A 16,739-nucleotide genomic window follows, 5' to 3' on the forward strand; every position below is an offset into this window, starting at 1 on the left:
AGTCTCCCTGCAAGGTTGGTTTTTGATGAACAGCGCCTCTTCGTGACCACAACCAGAACTGCTAGAGTTAAATTACAGCATAGAGTTTGTAATGACGCTGCTAAAATGAGAGTATCGACTGGAAGCACAAAATGAGCCATGATAAGTATTTTAGCTATAAAGTGATAAACAGGCTCTTGTTTCGACGTTAGTTAGCCGTTAGCTGCAGATAGCATGATGCCGTTTAACTAGCATAGTTGTTAGCTAGTTGACAGCAGCAGCATGGAGCAACTTATCTGCGTTTAGAAGCAAAGGCCCTGTCATTTTATTGTTTTAAAGTCCATGCTAGCTGCTCGAGCAGTTGCGGTGGGCTTCACTCTCTTATCTGTGGCCAAAACGATGACTTCTGTGGCAGCGACGACATCCTCCGAGCTGCATGCATCAGCCAACCCGGATGCACGCACCGGGAGCCCGCAGCGGAGGCTCCAGAGGCTTCCTGCTGTACCTGGACGACACCCGAACCGAGTGAATGACCTGCTGCTTCTCCGGCCTGAAACAGACAACCATACTGCAAAGGAGAAGAGCAACAACAAGCATGTGGTGTTTTTCCACGGTGACATTCAGGTGGGTGTGATGGAGGATGTGAACTGTCAGTGTTTTGTTGATGTCAAAGGGGCTAATAGAAAGGTGTTAACTGTGCTTGCTGAATGACAAAGTTTTCTAATAAGGGTTTCTAGTAATAATTTAGTTCAACAATTCCCAAGTTATGTGATGATCCCACGGTGAACAAAGAGAATGACAAAGCTGCTTATTGGGAAGTCTGTCAATTAGATGTCATAATACCTGAACTTTAAGCTAAGATATGAAACTGGTTTAAAAACAATAAATATATGTACTTAAGAAAAAAGAAACCTAAGCGCACCACTTCGTTAGTTAATGTTTTTAACACAAAAAATGTAAGGAAAATTTCTACACCTTGTCTTAAGTGCACAAATAAACAATTTATTTTTGCAATTTAGCCACTGAGGAAGTGTTCCCCTGCATTTTTTGATGACGTAATTGATTTATTACTCACCTGTTTCATTAAACAGAGGTTTTTCTTTATTAAAACATCTGATATGTTTTGTAATGACAGGTGCATCTCAAAAATTAAATGTCATCAAAAGTTCATTTGTTGTGATTTAGATCCACGAGACTTCGTTATATTCTCTCATACACATTGAAATATTTCAGGACTTTTGTTTTAATCTTGATGAGTACAGCTTACAGCTCACAAAAATTAAAAATCCACTGTCTTGAAATGTTAGAATATCACAAAACATGACTCCAAAAAAGTGTGTGTAATACACAAATGTCAACCATTGGAGAATTCTGCACATTTATGCATGGTTGGAGCTGCTTTTACACAAACTACTGCATCTATGTGACTTTGCATGGAGCCGATCAGCCTGTGGCACTGCTGGGGTGATATGGAGCCCGGGTTGCTCTGATTGCAGCCTTTAGCTCGTCTGTATTGTTGAGTCTCATGTCTTTCATCTTCCTCTCGACATTTCCTCAGAGATTCTCTTTGTGGTTCAGGTCAGACCAGTTGGCTGGTCAATCAAACACAGTAATACCCTGGCCAGCATACCAGTTTCTGGTAGTTCTTGCATCATTGTTTGCAGGTGTCAAGTCCTGTTGGAAAAGGAAATCACTATTTCCATAAAGCTTCTCGGCACATGGAAGCATGAAAGTCTCTAGAATGTCCTGGTAGATGGCTGACAGCGTTGACTCTGGACTTGATAAAGCACAGTGGACCAACAGCAGCAGATGACATGACACCCCAAACCATCACTGACTGTAAACTGAAAACACTGGACTTCAAGCAGCTTGGATTCTGTGCATTTCCAATCTTCTCTTGATCTGCAAATTAAATTTAAAATTTAGTTTAATCTGAAAACAGGACTTTGGACTACTGAGCAACAGTCCAGTGTTTTTCTCCTTAGCCCAGGTGAGATGCATATGACTTCTGTGGTTCAGGAGTGACTTGACACTAACAACATGACGCTTGTGGCCAATTTCCTGGACCTGTGTGTGTGTGGTGGTGCTTGATCCACTGACTCTAGCCTGTGTCCACTCATGAAGCTCCCCTAAGTTCTTGAATCTGCTTTGTTTGACTGAAGGTTGAGCTTCTTCATGTTGCTTGTGCTTTTTTCTTACCACACCTTTCCCTTCCAGTCAACTTTCTATAAATGTGCTTTGATACAGCCTCTGAGAATGGCCTGCTTTTTCAGCAGTGACCTTCTGTTGGTTACGTCTCAGTGACTGTCTTCTGGACAAGAGTTAAGTCAGCAGTCCTCCCTGTGATTGCATTTTTGTGAACTGAACCAGAGTGAGAGAATAAAGCCTAAAAAAACCTTTAAAAATTAGACTTTTCCACAGTATTGTCATATTTTGAGATTTTTTTTTTTTAATTTTTAACAGTTGTAAGCAGTAATTATCAAGATTAAAACAAAAAAGTCTTGAAATGTTTTACTTTGTATGAGATGAATCCAGAATAAATGTAAATTTAACTTTCTGAATTAAATCGCAGAAAAACATGAACTTTTACATGCTATTCTCACTTTTTGAGCTGCACCTGTATCTATATTGTCAGTTATTAAAATAATAGATTGTATTATTTAAATGGATTTAAATATTTACTAATTTATTTTAAAATCCTACTTGTCATCTACTTGTTTAAATATAAATCAGGGATACACAATGTAGAATTTTTGCTGATATCATATTGCCTATATTTACAAATTCATTTTAGCCAATAACAATATCAATACTGATAGATAAATGTAGTTCAAAAAAAGGCTGGGAAATTAATCAAAATCAATATTAAATTGCAATATCTACTGTAATTATCAAATAGCAGACGTTGCAATATTTCTTTACCATGAAGTGTTTGTCAAAAGAAAAGTTCAATATTTTTTTTTGCAGCAGAGATGTTATGCCCTACACATCATGCAAACATTCTAGTGTCATTTTCTTTGAGATTAGTTTGCAATAAATCCTACATTCCTTAATTTTGTAGATATTCTTGTTATTATAAATTAAAATGACAAAAAGATAATTTCCTTCGATACAGCAATTCGTATTGAATTTGCAAATTGATTCAAATTAATCGCAATTAGATATACTGTTTATATCGTTTAGCCCTAGTTGTTACTGACTTTCAGATCGATGTTTACACCACACTTGTGTGGCAGACCTATGCTATGTTGTTATGAAGATTGCTTGCAAGGCTGCAAGTTAAACTTATCACTCTATTTACTACTGTGACTGAAGTAGATAACTAAAAACATGTCATTCACATTTATTCACACATCATCTAATTTATACTAACATATAGGCCTGGCCTACAGAGATGAATAGTTTATGTTTTATCTATCAGTATTGTGTAGTTTCTAATGTACAGTGATTTATTACTTGTGCTTGTTGAAAAATCCATAAGATGAGGAACTTAAAAAATGATTCCTATTAAATCATAGTTGCAATATTGGAAATAAAATTGCAATCAGATTGTTTTCCCAAATCATTCAGCCCTAGTTCAGACCTAAACTCTCTAAAACCAACTTCAAAATTTAAGGATGACCAAGGAAACAAGCGTAATTCTTAAGACACTTTCAGTTTGAAGGAAATGAAGATAAATGAAGACATGACTTCAGTTGATAAAGGTCTATTGGTCTTGTTTAAATCTCCTCCTAAAGGCTGATTTTTACAGCCAATCGCCTGGTGTATTGTGTTCATCGTTATTGACAATATCCACAGTCAGCATTTCAAGCAGAGACAAATTTATATATAAAAATAATTGATGAAAGGTTACAGATGACATTGCAACGCGTCAAATAGGGCTTTAATCAGTAAAATTATAATTTGTAGAGTTTTATAACTGATATATAACTGATATAAGGATTGCATTTTTAAATAATTGGAATGATATTATTAGCCAACATGTTAATGATTGTAAGGGAACAGAATTTAAGGTGCCAGGTTTGATATCTTCAGTGGTAAAACAGTTATCATATCTCATAGGGACAGGTAGCACTTTTTTGTATCAAAATTTTATTGCCAGTGTTTTTTAGATATTAGTTTTAGGTTTTATAAATTCTAAAAATGCTACCAGCATAATTTAGCTTATAGTCTCTACCAATGCAAAAGAAGCTATGTTTTTTTTTTTTGATTAAATGTTAAAGCTTTACCTAGAGGCTCAATCACTGAGAACTGTTTTTAATTTAGATATACACTGGTGTTTGGCTTTAAAGTAACTTAAAGGCTATGCAATGTGTGCCCTAAATATTTCACAGCTCACCAAAGTTAGTGCTAAATGCAACGTCACATGTTGGGGGTAATGCTCATGTTTCTGTGCAGATGTAAAATGCTTTTATAGGTTTTATAGGTTACGAGCAGCATGTGACACTTTATGTGTGTCAGCAAAGTTTATAAGCTCACTGAAGACTTTCATGCTTTAAAAAAATCATCCATTTACATTTTACATCAAGTCACCTACATTTATGCTGTTATTCTTGAAAATGAAAAGTATAAAATCAAATAGACGCTAACAGCAGTCTGAATAAATATCAAAACATGACAGCAGACATTTGACCTCTTGCATTTAGCTGCTCTGAGCTACATTGATATCAAGTTTAGTTTATTTTTATTTTATGTGCCTTCATCAACAAACCAGAATGTTTCTTTCAGTGGTTAGTCTTGGGATTTCTCTCTCTTAAGTCAAAGCTCAGTGTTGCACACAGGTACAACTCACAGTTTCCTTTTTGAACTGTTTGGCTTCAAGCTGAACTTTGCAATGAAAACTCAAGGAGACAGGACAACATTTGGATAATGATAATTAATTCGGTATTTTCAGTACTCCCATTATACCTTGTGCAGTATCAAAGCCCCAGGATGTGCATGTTTCTTTGCAGATTTAAAAACAAATCCTTAATCCTGGGGAACTTTTAGAATCTTGCAGTGCTCTGGCAGAAGTCTTGTAAAATAGCATGAAATCTTGCAAGTGAATCTACTAGGGATGAACCATAGTAGATTTTTGCCATTACAGTGATTTTACCAAATTCATTTTAGCTGATACAGATAGTGGTATAAACATGCCCTTTTCTTGTAAAAAAAAAAAAAAAAAAAACACCAAGTGTCTCTTGTGCAAAGAGAGGCGGAGTCAAGCGGAGCTGAGAGTTGGGAAGTAGACAGTCTGGTACCTGATCGTACAGTTATACATTCTGACAATATTTAAGGCCATTTTATAACGGCTGCTGCTATGTGCAGCTGCAAACTAGGGCTGAACGATTTGCAAAAGTAATCGAATTGCAATTTTTTTTCCCCAAATATTGTGATTGCAATTTAATATGTGATTATTCTTGGGTTAACCTTGTGTATTTATTATTATATGTATGCAATAAATAATTCCATAAATAAGATGTGTATTGAAAACTGTGAAATTATTTCAGAAGCAATTAGTCCATAGTAGCATGAATCTGAATACGAGGATGCAACAAGCTTTAAGCTATAAAGGAGGCAGCTGGGGTGGGGGAGGTGAGGCTGGCTACCAGCTGATTGCTGGGGTATGAGGTATGCTAGCCTTCATCAGTTTTAGATAGAATGAACTATTTTTGCTCATGTTGCAAATGTGATGTTATTTGCTTAAAGGGCGTTATCATTTTTATGTGACTCATTTTGATTGAGAAAAACATACATAAAGCACAAAAAGGAGGGTTTTTGTAAACCATTATAAAGAAACTGACACTTGAATCTTTGCATAATGCGCATAAAATCTCTGCTGCTACAAAAAAATTGATTTATTAAACTGGTATTTTGACCCATTTCAAGTTAAAGAAATACTGCAGCTTCTGCGATCTGAAAATTGCAGCTAGCCATATTGTGATTAAATCTAATTTTCTATTAATTTCCCAGCCCTACTGCAAACATCAGGATATGTTTTTTATCTGTCAAAACGATATTTATACAAACTTAAAGTTCATCATGGCTTTTGAGCAGCTGAAAACTCCATAGGTTGTTCCAGGTGTTCTTCACCTTGTTTTCAAAAGTGAACTTACAAAGAAAAATCTTAAAAATGTAAAAATGTTCACTTCTTTGCTCAGCTTTCATTCAAACCTGCCACTACACTAATGGAGGCTTGTCATCTTCCAGTTTTCCCCATATTCATCCTTAGGTCAAACTAGCTCTGTAAATATAAGAGTACACTCATGAAACTCTTACTGCATTTGATTTTATTTCAGTAGTTAGTCATGCTGCATTCATATTTAGGTCTGTCACTTTTTAACCCACATACATAGTGACATTTACATATGAGCCAATGAACCCCCTCCCCCATCGCTGCTCAGGCATCATGGCAACTTGCATTCAACCATCATCTCTGATGTGTGCATGAGAGGAGATCCCCTTTACGGACACCCTCTGCTGAAAGTTTTTTTTTTTTTTTTTTAAAGGGGCTACATTTAAAAGTAAAGAGTGTTGTTGATGGGATGGTGCATGGTGGTTTGAACATGTGTGCTTTTCTTGAAAGTGTGTCTCTTTAATTGGTGCAGCTGCAGATTATGCTGAAGATTATGCCAGGCTGTCTTATAGGCTTTTTGTTTCTTTTTTTAGTACGCTGTGTGTAAGGGTGGCTCACTAATCAAGTGTAGAAAAAAATGGAGGGGTTAAAGACGATAAGACGTCACCCATTTGTTTTGCCTTCTAACTGACCTCATTTATTAAACAGTTTCTAGTTTCCTATCCATCTCTTCATTGTCCTTGTCTGCAATTCATTAGGCAACTTTCCAAGCAAGTGTTAATATTCCCACAGGCCGCTGGTGTTTGCCAGCCGTCGTTCGTATGCACAGGATGCTGTCACACTGATGTCTCCATGTAAATAAAATGAATGAGGTCATTGTGTTGAGGACCACACAGTCTGACAGCACATTGAGAAGATGCTGCTGATGGAACTAATTCATTGTGTCAAAGATGGACTGATGTGTGTGGGTTTAAATTAAAGCTTTTAAAGGCCCAGTAGCACTGCCAGGGCACCTCCTCCTCCCTACCAGCTGGAGACGTTTATGCTAAAGACAAGACTGTATACAACAAGTGGACATAACTGCATGTTTCAAAAGGAAATCCAATTAGAAGTGCCGTTTCTAATTAACAGCAGGGGGCAACTGATGGAGGCAGAAGAAGTCAGACTGCATTGAGGTATTTCTAGCCCATCATGTGCTTGTTTTTCACACAGATATATACAGAAAACGTTCTAAAAATACGATTTGAGAAAGGTGAATGCACTTGGAAGATTTCATAAATCTAAGGATCAATCCCAGTACACCCTTCACCCCTACATGTAGTCCTATCCCGAGGTTACATGTTCACATGACTTTGAAAGGGTCAGATACTTGGCTCTTTAAACTGAAATCTTCTAGAGGCACACTCCAAGCTTAGTATTATTGGAAATCTCCCACAGCGCCTTGCAAATCATCAGCAAGTGGATTGGCAATTGATTCACAAATGCCTGTAGTTTTTTATAAATAAGATTTTAAATTTACTGAAATCATAATTTAATGTTGTTAAAGTGTATCATGGTCCTTTTGATTTCAAACAAACATTTGAAAAAAATCACTCATATTAGAAATGTCCAGTATTGTCTTATAGGTTTTTCATAAATTCTGTTGACAACTACTAGACATATCAGGAACTTGCAAGGTAATGCTATTTCCTGGAGGAAGGTTTTGCCACTATCATTTATTTTTCTGCTTCAAGGGCTAATGGGGATGCTCAACATTGTGGGGTAAAAGAAATAAATGAAATGGAGCCAAAACTTAATATCTGCAGTCTAGGTGGAGATGAAAAATGATTTTAACCTTGTAAAGCAGATGGATTGGCTAGATTCCACGTCTGTCATCAGGGAAGTCTGTCTTGCAAAGCTCCAGTCTGAAATGATTGTGCCAGGTCTGAAAATGACCCTGACCAATTTTGAGGAACAGTTAGGGTTTAGATAGACTGGAAGCAGATAGCAATGGCTGCAACTGGAGTAACATTTAGCATAGATGTAGCTATGGCATAGCAGCACTGTTACCAGAACTGGACAACATTTAATTATCAAATAGAGAGAGAAGAAAAGCACTGAAGCTTTTAATGACAGGAAAGATGTTTTCGCTTTTCTCCCAACCTGCTCCAGCTTTTGCGATAGTTATAGGAGGGGTTTAGTTGTACTTTAAGCTTGTAAATATGATGGTTGCTGTTGTAGGGTTAAACTCTGATGTAGCTACAGAGGCAGTTCTATCAAAACTGGACCTCATTTCTTTACTAAAACAGCATGAGCTTTATCCACCAAGTTCCTCTGAAAGTAAATTACAACAGCGCCTGCCTGTCGAGCTCATGTTACTACCAGAGCTGTGCATGCCTACTACCTTATTTTCTAGTGTCTTTCTGATTAGCCCTAATGAATGGGACAGAAAGAATGTCCAGTCACCTTTTAAAAATGATTTAGAAAAGTCTAGCCCTCACATTTTGAATATTCATGACTTTATCTTAATAATTTTGGACAAAAAGAAGTTCAGTCACAGTTTTTGGTTGATTAACTCGCTGATAAAACATAGTACATCTAAATAATTTTTGGTGGTCAGTTAGAACCTTCCTTAGGCAAAGAACTATTAAAACTGAACCCTAGGAAAAAATATCCTGCATCTCAGTTGATTGTCAAGTTATTAAAGTATAAAACCTTACAAGAGTCATGTTTTATGGGTCTACATGTAACTCATGGTACCTTTCATGGCCTTTTAATGTTGTCTTGCAAATAATTGTCTAAATATTCAATATATTTTTACTATTTTAATACCATGCATTTCAAACAGTACAATCTCTGTTATTGTAGTGATTGATAATGTCAAAATCTACTGTAGATTATGAACTAAATACAGATATTCAGTCACATGTCCAAACCAGCACTTCTGTTAGTGAAAGAAAGAAGCAGCGGTGGTCGTATTAAAGTTTATATTTAGTTGGTTCAGCTGGAATTTGAGTGATAATTGAGATTAGTATTTTCAAATTGGTCTATATTTTCCTCCTTGGATTGGAAGCTATATCTTTTCCCCTAGGGGCAATTTTGTGTGCAATTAAGTATAACGATGTATGCACCTGTAACTCCCAGACACAAACAGAAACAGAGTTATAATGAGCAACCATTGTATTTTACAGTTGTTCCAGTGTTTCATCTGTTTACTGAAGCTTTGAAATTTCTGTGTTTACTGTTTGTGCAGAACTTCCAGGAGGAGATGGCTCTGCAGCCAGAGGGATCTCAGTGGCTCCGCTGGAGTCTGGAGCAGGTTGCTCTCACGTTGGGCCGACGCTTCCCCGACTGCCACGTTTGGGTGGTCCGAGCCTCCCGCATGTACCTCCACAAGTTCAGCTGCTACCACAATTTTGTTGAGAGCAACATGTTTGGAGCGCCTGAGCACTCGCCGTATTCTGCTAAGTTTGGAGCGTTTCTCCACCTAAGGTTTGATTTTTAAAGTCTTAATTTTTGAACAGTCAAGTCACTATGATAGATAGCTTATTAACCTTGTGGGAAATTGAAGGTAATATCAATGTAATGTCTATATAATTGTCAGAATTAATGTTATGACTATACTTTTTATCAAGTAAGTATACATATGTGTTAGGGCTGTTCTGACTGTGAAAAATGAAAAAGGAAAGAAAAGAAACTTTTTTTTGCCTTTATTGCCCTTCTTATTGACTTTATTGGTGAAAAATAGCAAAACATATTAGCAGTAAATTTCTGAGAAAAATCAAAATTCTCAAGATCATAGAGTTGGTCATGTACAAGAAACAAAATTTGTCAAATTGAAACTGTGTTTACAAGATCTAATGGTCTTTGTTTGCACTGTTTAGAGTTACACACTGTTCAACAGTACATTGCCCCTCAAAAAAGTGAAATTAAATACCTTCAGCACTAAAACTGGACTGCAGAGAGCTTACATACTTGATGACTTTTAAAGATTTGACGTATCACACAGGGTTTTAGATCACTTTGTGCTTTAATTCAAGCCAAAGTAATCTGTCAAACTTTGAATCAGGTTGTTATTCTTTGAGTGTAAGTGCAGGTTTGCTCATACTATAGGACTGTGTTGTTACATTTGTGATGAGCAGCAGAAAGATAATTGATTTTCTGATTTAGGCAGGTTTTTAAAGGGTCACAATGGGCGAGACAAGATTAAATAAAAACATAAATTAGCTGAAAAACTGACTCTTATAACCACTGACTGAGAAAATGAAGGTGTTGAACTAAAGTCATCATTTCACACTCATCACTTCTTCTTTGAAATGAATTGCATAATTTCCATGTTTTGTTATTAAAACTATAATTGCTGCTTGGTGGTTTTACATATCTCTTGACCTTGTGCCTGTAAAATTTAATCACTTTATCCTTGAGTCAGAGTGGAAATTAAAACTGGGTAATATGACCTATAAAAATCTCAGATTTTTTCACACTGAACCCAGTATACAATTTATATCAATTTTCTTTTCTTCTAGAAAAAAAAAACATTCACATGATTACTCAAATGAAGTTTTGCTTTTATTAAATACATTAGATTTACGAAGTATTTTATTATAAGCTTGTCTTTAAAAGTGCACTGTGTAGTGTGTTTACAGTAACACTCAGGGTCTGATAAGCTCATATCTGCTGAATAAGTGAAAGAAATGCTGACGTCTCCATGTGACTTAAGAGCAAACGTGACCATCAGGAGAATACTGATTATTTCTGTATTTTAATGTTTATTTCTTTAACTGGATAAGTTAGCACTTTGACCAACAATTCAAGTAAAAATACTTCCTATGAAAAGGTTTAGAGTGAATGATTAGATTGACTTTTTTTTTTCTCGCCAAGTTTGAAAACCCCTTGAAGCACTCTTGAGATATATAGGTTTACAAACATGACCTGGATGGACAGATGGACAGCCTGACAACATATCAGCTCTGGCCCCTGGCTATCCTCTGTGTGTGGCTGCATTAATGTTTTGTCTTTCATATTAGAAATCTGATTATCACAAAGGAGAAGTTGTGTTTATGGTTTATGCTGAAAATCACCCAAATTTTATGGGTGTTTATTACATGTTAAAGGCCTTATTATAAATAGAGCTGCACAATTGAATTGAAAAAATGTGCGTGTCATGTTATTAGCACTTATTTCATTTACACTAGTAAGATGTCCCCACCCTCAGATTAATTCGGCCAATTTGGTGATTTAAAATCTTTTCTTAACTTGTATGGATCTACAGGGACCTGTTCTAAAGTCAAGTATTGTGTAAAGCAGAAAGAACAACAGAAAGACTTCAAACTGTTTTAGCATTATGCACTCTTCAGATTTTTAGTGAAAAACTGAACAACAGTGTTAATATTATTCTATATTTTTTTGCTTTAGCTTGCAGGTCTTCTGGTAAACTATATGTTTTTTGTTCATTATGACGACAGACATAAAATTGATAAAAATCAGTTCAGTCGTTGACCTCGCTGACTGTGACCATTATTTCTTCCCTCAGAGCCCTGCTGAGCCACGGCATGGAGCGAGCCGACCTCCCACACCCCCTGCAGCCACAGGGAGGTGCTGACAGCATCCCCTCAGGCTTCTCCCTCATCCTTGTGGGCTTCAGTAAAGGCTGCGTGGTTCTGAACCAGCTGGTGTATGAGCTGCCTGGGGCCCGCGCAGACCCACAGGTGTCCCACTTTGTTAAACGGATCACAGACATGTTCTGGCTGGACGGGGGGCACCCAGGAGGCAGTGAGACCTGGGTGACAGACAAACAGGTGCTGAAGGAACTGGCGTCCAGCGGGGTGTCGATCCACGCCCATGTGACCCCCTATGAGGTGTGTGATCCCATGAGAGCCTGGGTGGGCCGCGAGCACGCACTCTTCATTAAGACCCTGGAGGAGTTTGGGGCGTGTCCCAGTAAGAAGCTGCACTTTGAAGATGAGCCCCCCTGCATCGAGAACCACTTTAGGGTCATCCTGGACTTCTGAGCTCTGTTAACACGAGTCTGAGCGATTATCTGAACTTCTCTGAGCGCTTTGGGTTATTTATAAGAGATGGAGTGTCTTATTTGCTGCTGTTACCTCATTTTTCGGTGATCTGAGGGCTCAGAGTGATGGATGGATGCTGGTTTGTTGTACTTTCTAAAACTAACGTGCACTTGATCCCAGCTTCAGTGATTCCCTGGTAACGTGCTGCATCCCAGTCCCCCAAACTGGCCCTACCCCTCTGTTAAAGAGTGCTCCTGTGGCTATGATGCAACTTTTCATTTTAGAGTTAATATATAATGGTCCTCTAACCCTCTAACAGAGAGTTTTTCATTCATCAAAAACACTCCAAAAAAATATGCAGAAGAAAATTTCCACAATGCATTCAAAATGAAGTAGTGTAAACTAAAGTTTTCAAAGTTTTAGATGCTTTGGTGCCTAGCATGTGTTTTAAAATAATCTCTGTTGTTTTATAGATAGTAAGGAAAGATACCAAAGCTCTAAAAAATATTCAGATCTTCAATCATATATGTATATTTTAAAATATTTCTTTTGATTTTCTTTTTTTTTTTTGCATTTAATAGAGATAAATAGGACAGTGGATAGAGCCAGAGAGTTAGGAATGACAGACGGTGAAAGAGCCACCGGCAAGACTTGAACCTGGCTGTCCGTGTACATGGGGCACGACCTAACCACTAGGCCATCTGCGCCCCAGATCTTCAGTCATGTTTTAACCTAAAGCTGAAGTTACATTTATACTCCTTAAAAAACACAAAAAGAGATCAGATGAGGTGACACTTCTCTGAATCAGCCAGTGTGTATTTGTCTTTTTGACAATTAAAGACAAGAAGGTACCCAGTATTGGGTTGCTAGGATTTTTTTTTTTCTTGCCATGGTATGAAAACAGTAGGGCTGAACGATACAATGTTTTACAACAACAATGTCAATGGGCAAATGCACACTTGTCACATTGCAGGATGTGCAATGTCAGTCCTATGACCTGAAGCGTGTCATGCAATCCAAAACCTGAAGTTTTCTTATTTTCACGACTAGTCTGTGATAAAAGTCTGTCTCGTATCATTATTATCAGTCAGAGAGCAGTTCATAATTAGTCTACGTGTAAAAACATATAGGCTAGCACTGCAGTGTCACAGATACACTGGTATGACTCTTGAGGCAGACTAAAGCCCAGTTCAGACCAAAGAGTTGTGACGCAACAAGACTGTTAAAGATTGTTGCTGGTGAAAGTTGCAGCAGTCTGAATCAGGCCGTTGTTGCTTCAATGGTCTGGTTGTCCCTACTATAAGCAGGATGCCATCCTGGTTCTTGTTTATATACGGTCCATAATTTGCAAGACGTGTCCATACATTATTTTGAAGTTCTAGGTGTGTGCTGCAGTGTCACGGTCATAGTTTAACAATAGGTACACTGACAGAGCTAGTAATGTAGACTAAACTTAACTGAATGGCAAAGTAACACAATATCAAGCAACAAGTTTATAACAAACTGGACTACACTTTTCATCGACCTTCATGTGTGTGTATCAACGCTGCTGTCAGAGGGCTGACCCAGTGTGTGAAATTTGAAATCTAAATTATTTCAAGACCCAAATAAGAAAAATCGAGTCAATAGTTGTTTGACTTTTAATTTAATCAATGTACATAAAAAGTCAGAGCAATTATCAGGTTTAATTTCCTTTTCTATATGTAAAAAAAAGAAAAAAAAAAATCACAGTGTATATCACAGAAAGAAAAATTAGCCAACGTCAGTTTTGTCCAGTATCGTTCAGCTTTACAACACAGGCATCATGGCTTTAACTTGACTCATATTGAAGTTTAAAAGTTGTTACTATGACAACCCTGGAGTAAACACAACTCGGCTGCTTTTGCCAGAAGCAGCCATGTTTTGTCTTGGAATGTTGTAGGGATGATATGAAAGAAAAGAAGCTCTTCTTTAAAGCTTTTTAAGATTTTTTTCTTCAATAATGAGGATTTTTTAGTGACAGGACAGTCTATTTTGTAAGATTATCAATAATAGTAAGCAAATGTTTTGTTAGCAAGCAAGTCAACAAGGATGTTCTTGTTGACCTTTTAGGTAAAAGTTTCTTTTATCAGCACATTTTTAAAATATTTATTTTGGGGCACTTTTTGGCTTTATTTAGATAGTATGAACATTTACTTTAAAGCTGAAGGGTTTAAGACTTGGAAGAGATAGAGAGTGGGTAATGACATGTGGGAACGGAGCATTTGCTTTGAGGACCGCAGCCTCTGTTAATGGGGCGTGCAGACATGACCACAGCCTTACAGTTACTTGCATGTTGCATGTATGAAGCTTAAAACATCTGATGTAACCAATGATTGATGGACAGTCTCCTGGGAGTAGATTTGACTTTTCAACCCAGTAGAGGACACTCTAAGACGTGGGTTAGGACCATGAGGGGAACATTGTTTTGAACCCTGTTGGCTCTGAGTAAGACCCCATTATGTATGAATATACTTTTCCCTTCTCTTTCTTTAAACTTTTACATTTGATTCACTCCTTAAACTTTAATTTTGTCTCCTTTTAGAAACTTTTAGTTGCTAGGGAGTTGTTGATTTAGAAACATGAGTGATTCATATTGTTTAAGTTAGGTTGCACTTAAAAGGAATCTATAAAATGTGTACAATTATTAGTAATTGTGATTTAGTTTAATTGTAGATTTCTGTGATTTTTTTGTTTTACTTCATGTTTGTTTGGCTAAAGCTTATTTCTCCTTATACCTGCACTTGTAGGAGCGACTTTAAGACACCTGAATGTGTAAACTTCCTGTTTCTCAGAGGAGAGTCTTGATTGTATTCAAATTTTTGTAGCTGGTTATTGAAGCCAAATACATGAAGTACTAACATGCAATTCCCAAAGTAGATTGTTCTGAAGCAATTTTTAATCTAAAATTTCCATTGATGCTCTTTAAAAAAGAAGCAGTGGACAGAGGAACTTCACTTCAGATCAGCCCATTGTTTCCTTGATTGCACCTTTAATGGGTCGGCCCAAGATACATCAGATAAATATGGAAAATATTATCAGGACATGAAGTCTGAAGTCTTGTTCTGTTGCTACACAGAGACTTAACTGCCCTTAAAACACAGATTAAGGAGACTGAAAATCTTCAATGTGAAAGGCTGATAAAACTTTATATATGACAATGAATCATTTCACTGAGAGTAACAGCTCTGGTTGTCTCACCTTAAGGTTCATTCAGCAGCTGGTCTGGAGCTTCAGATCAGACCATTTCTGGTGATATTTGGACAGCAGCTCTTTTTAGAGCTCTAGTGGAGCATTTGAACAGAAAATGAATTAAACTACAGCTTTCTTTGGCACTTTTCCTCTCAGACATACACTATCTACATCCTGAGAAGCTCTCCTTTTGTTATACGGTGCACTCTACGATCTTTTTATTAGGTATACTTGTTCAACTGTTTATCATTGCAAATATCTCATCAGCCGACCACATGACAGCAGCTTAGGCATGGTCAAAATTTGCTCAAGTTAACATCCTGATTGTCTGATTAGATATTTGTATAATGAGCAGTTGAACATGTACCTAATTAAGTGATCGGTGACTGAATGTCACCTTTGAAATAACAAACTGCAAGGTATTCTACTTTTTTCTTTTAAATTCACCAAATTAACTTTAAATATAACATTGGCACTTCTCTTTCAGAAAAGTGTATTTTAGTTAAAGAACTTAGGTAAAAAGAAGCACCTAAGTTAAAAGATACATCTTCATGTTTTCATGTTAAACTTTTCCTCATGCTGTCAGAAACACATTAGCATAAAGTATAACTGTATAAACTTGGTTCATTGCAGTATAATTGTAAAAATATGCATCCTTGCTGTTTTGTGGCAACGTGGCAGCATGTGTAAGTTATTCTGTGTGATCTCTGTGTAACCTTACTGAGCTTTTGCACTACGCTGATGAAGGCTGTACTGCTGAATGTAACTTCCGATCATTCCATTGTGTTTACATGATGTTGCTGTTTTAAAAAACAAAAACCCACAGTGTGAGGAGTGTAGACGCACTATTTTAAATCCTCTGCTTCTCAGTTTGTTGACTTCATAATCCTGTTCTGTACATGTAAGAGAAAAAACGACAGAGAAATGAGTCTATAAAAAGTCAAAGAGAAATTCACATGTTGGTCTTGTTTGCATATTTTGGGTTCTGATAGATGGGCTGTACATTTAGAGTTCAGCTGGCAGCTGAAAATGTCTTGCAGTACCAAATTTATTATCACTAAAAGAGCTTGGTTTCACCACCAACAGGCTCAGATTATCTGTAATATTTGAAAGTATTTATTGAAAGAATCACAAATGATAGATGAAATCCTTTGAATTTCAATTAACAGCCATAATGCTGCTCTGAATAACAGCACCAAAAACCATTAACAAAAATAGGAATTTTACCTCGCCAACTACCATAGAGGTTAATGGCTCAGTTAGTTTTGTTTATGTATCTGTCTGACTGTCAACTCTAAGTAAACTCTGAGACAGTACACATCAAATCAGTTACAGCATGGAAAAAATAGAAGATTTTTACATCAGGACAGTAGAAAATCCCTTGGCTGCAATGTGAAACTAATGTCACAGCAGGGTTTGGTGGCTTTGAAGAGAAGATGTAGGGACTATAAAATAATCTTAAGAGCAGAATAAAACATGATGTATTTATTGGTCATTTTGAGCCC

The 16,739-nt window shown here is 36.9% G+C and overlaps 1 protein-coding gene across 1 annotated transcript; it reads left to right on the plus strand.

Moving 5' to 3' along the window:
• The first annotated feature begins 45 nt into the window (after positions 1-45).
• c15h2orf69 (chromosome 15 C2orf69 homolog) lies at positions 46-16,724 on the plus strand. Its single transcript, XM_041807115.1, has 3 exons — positions 46-603; positions 9,267-9,505; positions 11,547-16,724. The coding sequence occupies exons 1-3, from the start codon at positions 322-324 to the stop codon at positions 12,022-12,024; spliced, it is 999 nt and encodes a 332-aa protein (XP_041663049.1). The 5' UTR covers positions 46-321; the 3' UTR covers positions 12,025-16,724.
• Positions 16,725-16,739: the final 15 nt, after the last annotated feature.

Source organism: Cheilinus undulatus, linkage group 15, assembly GCF_018320785.1.
Source record: "Cheilinus undulatus linkage group 15, ASM1832078v1, whole genome shotgun sequence".
NCBI classification, from domain to species: domain Eukaryota; kingdom Metazoa; phylum Chordata; class Actinopteri; order Labriformes; family Labridae; genus Cheilinus; species Cheilinus undulatus.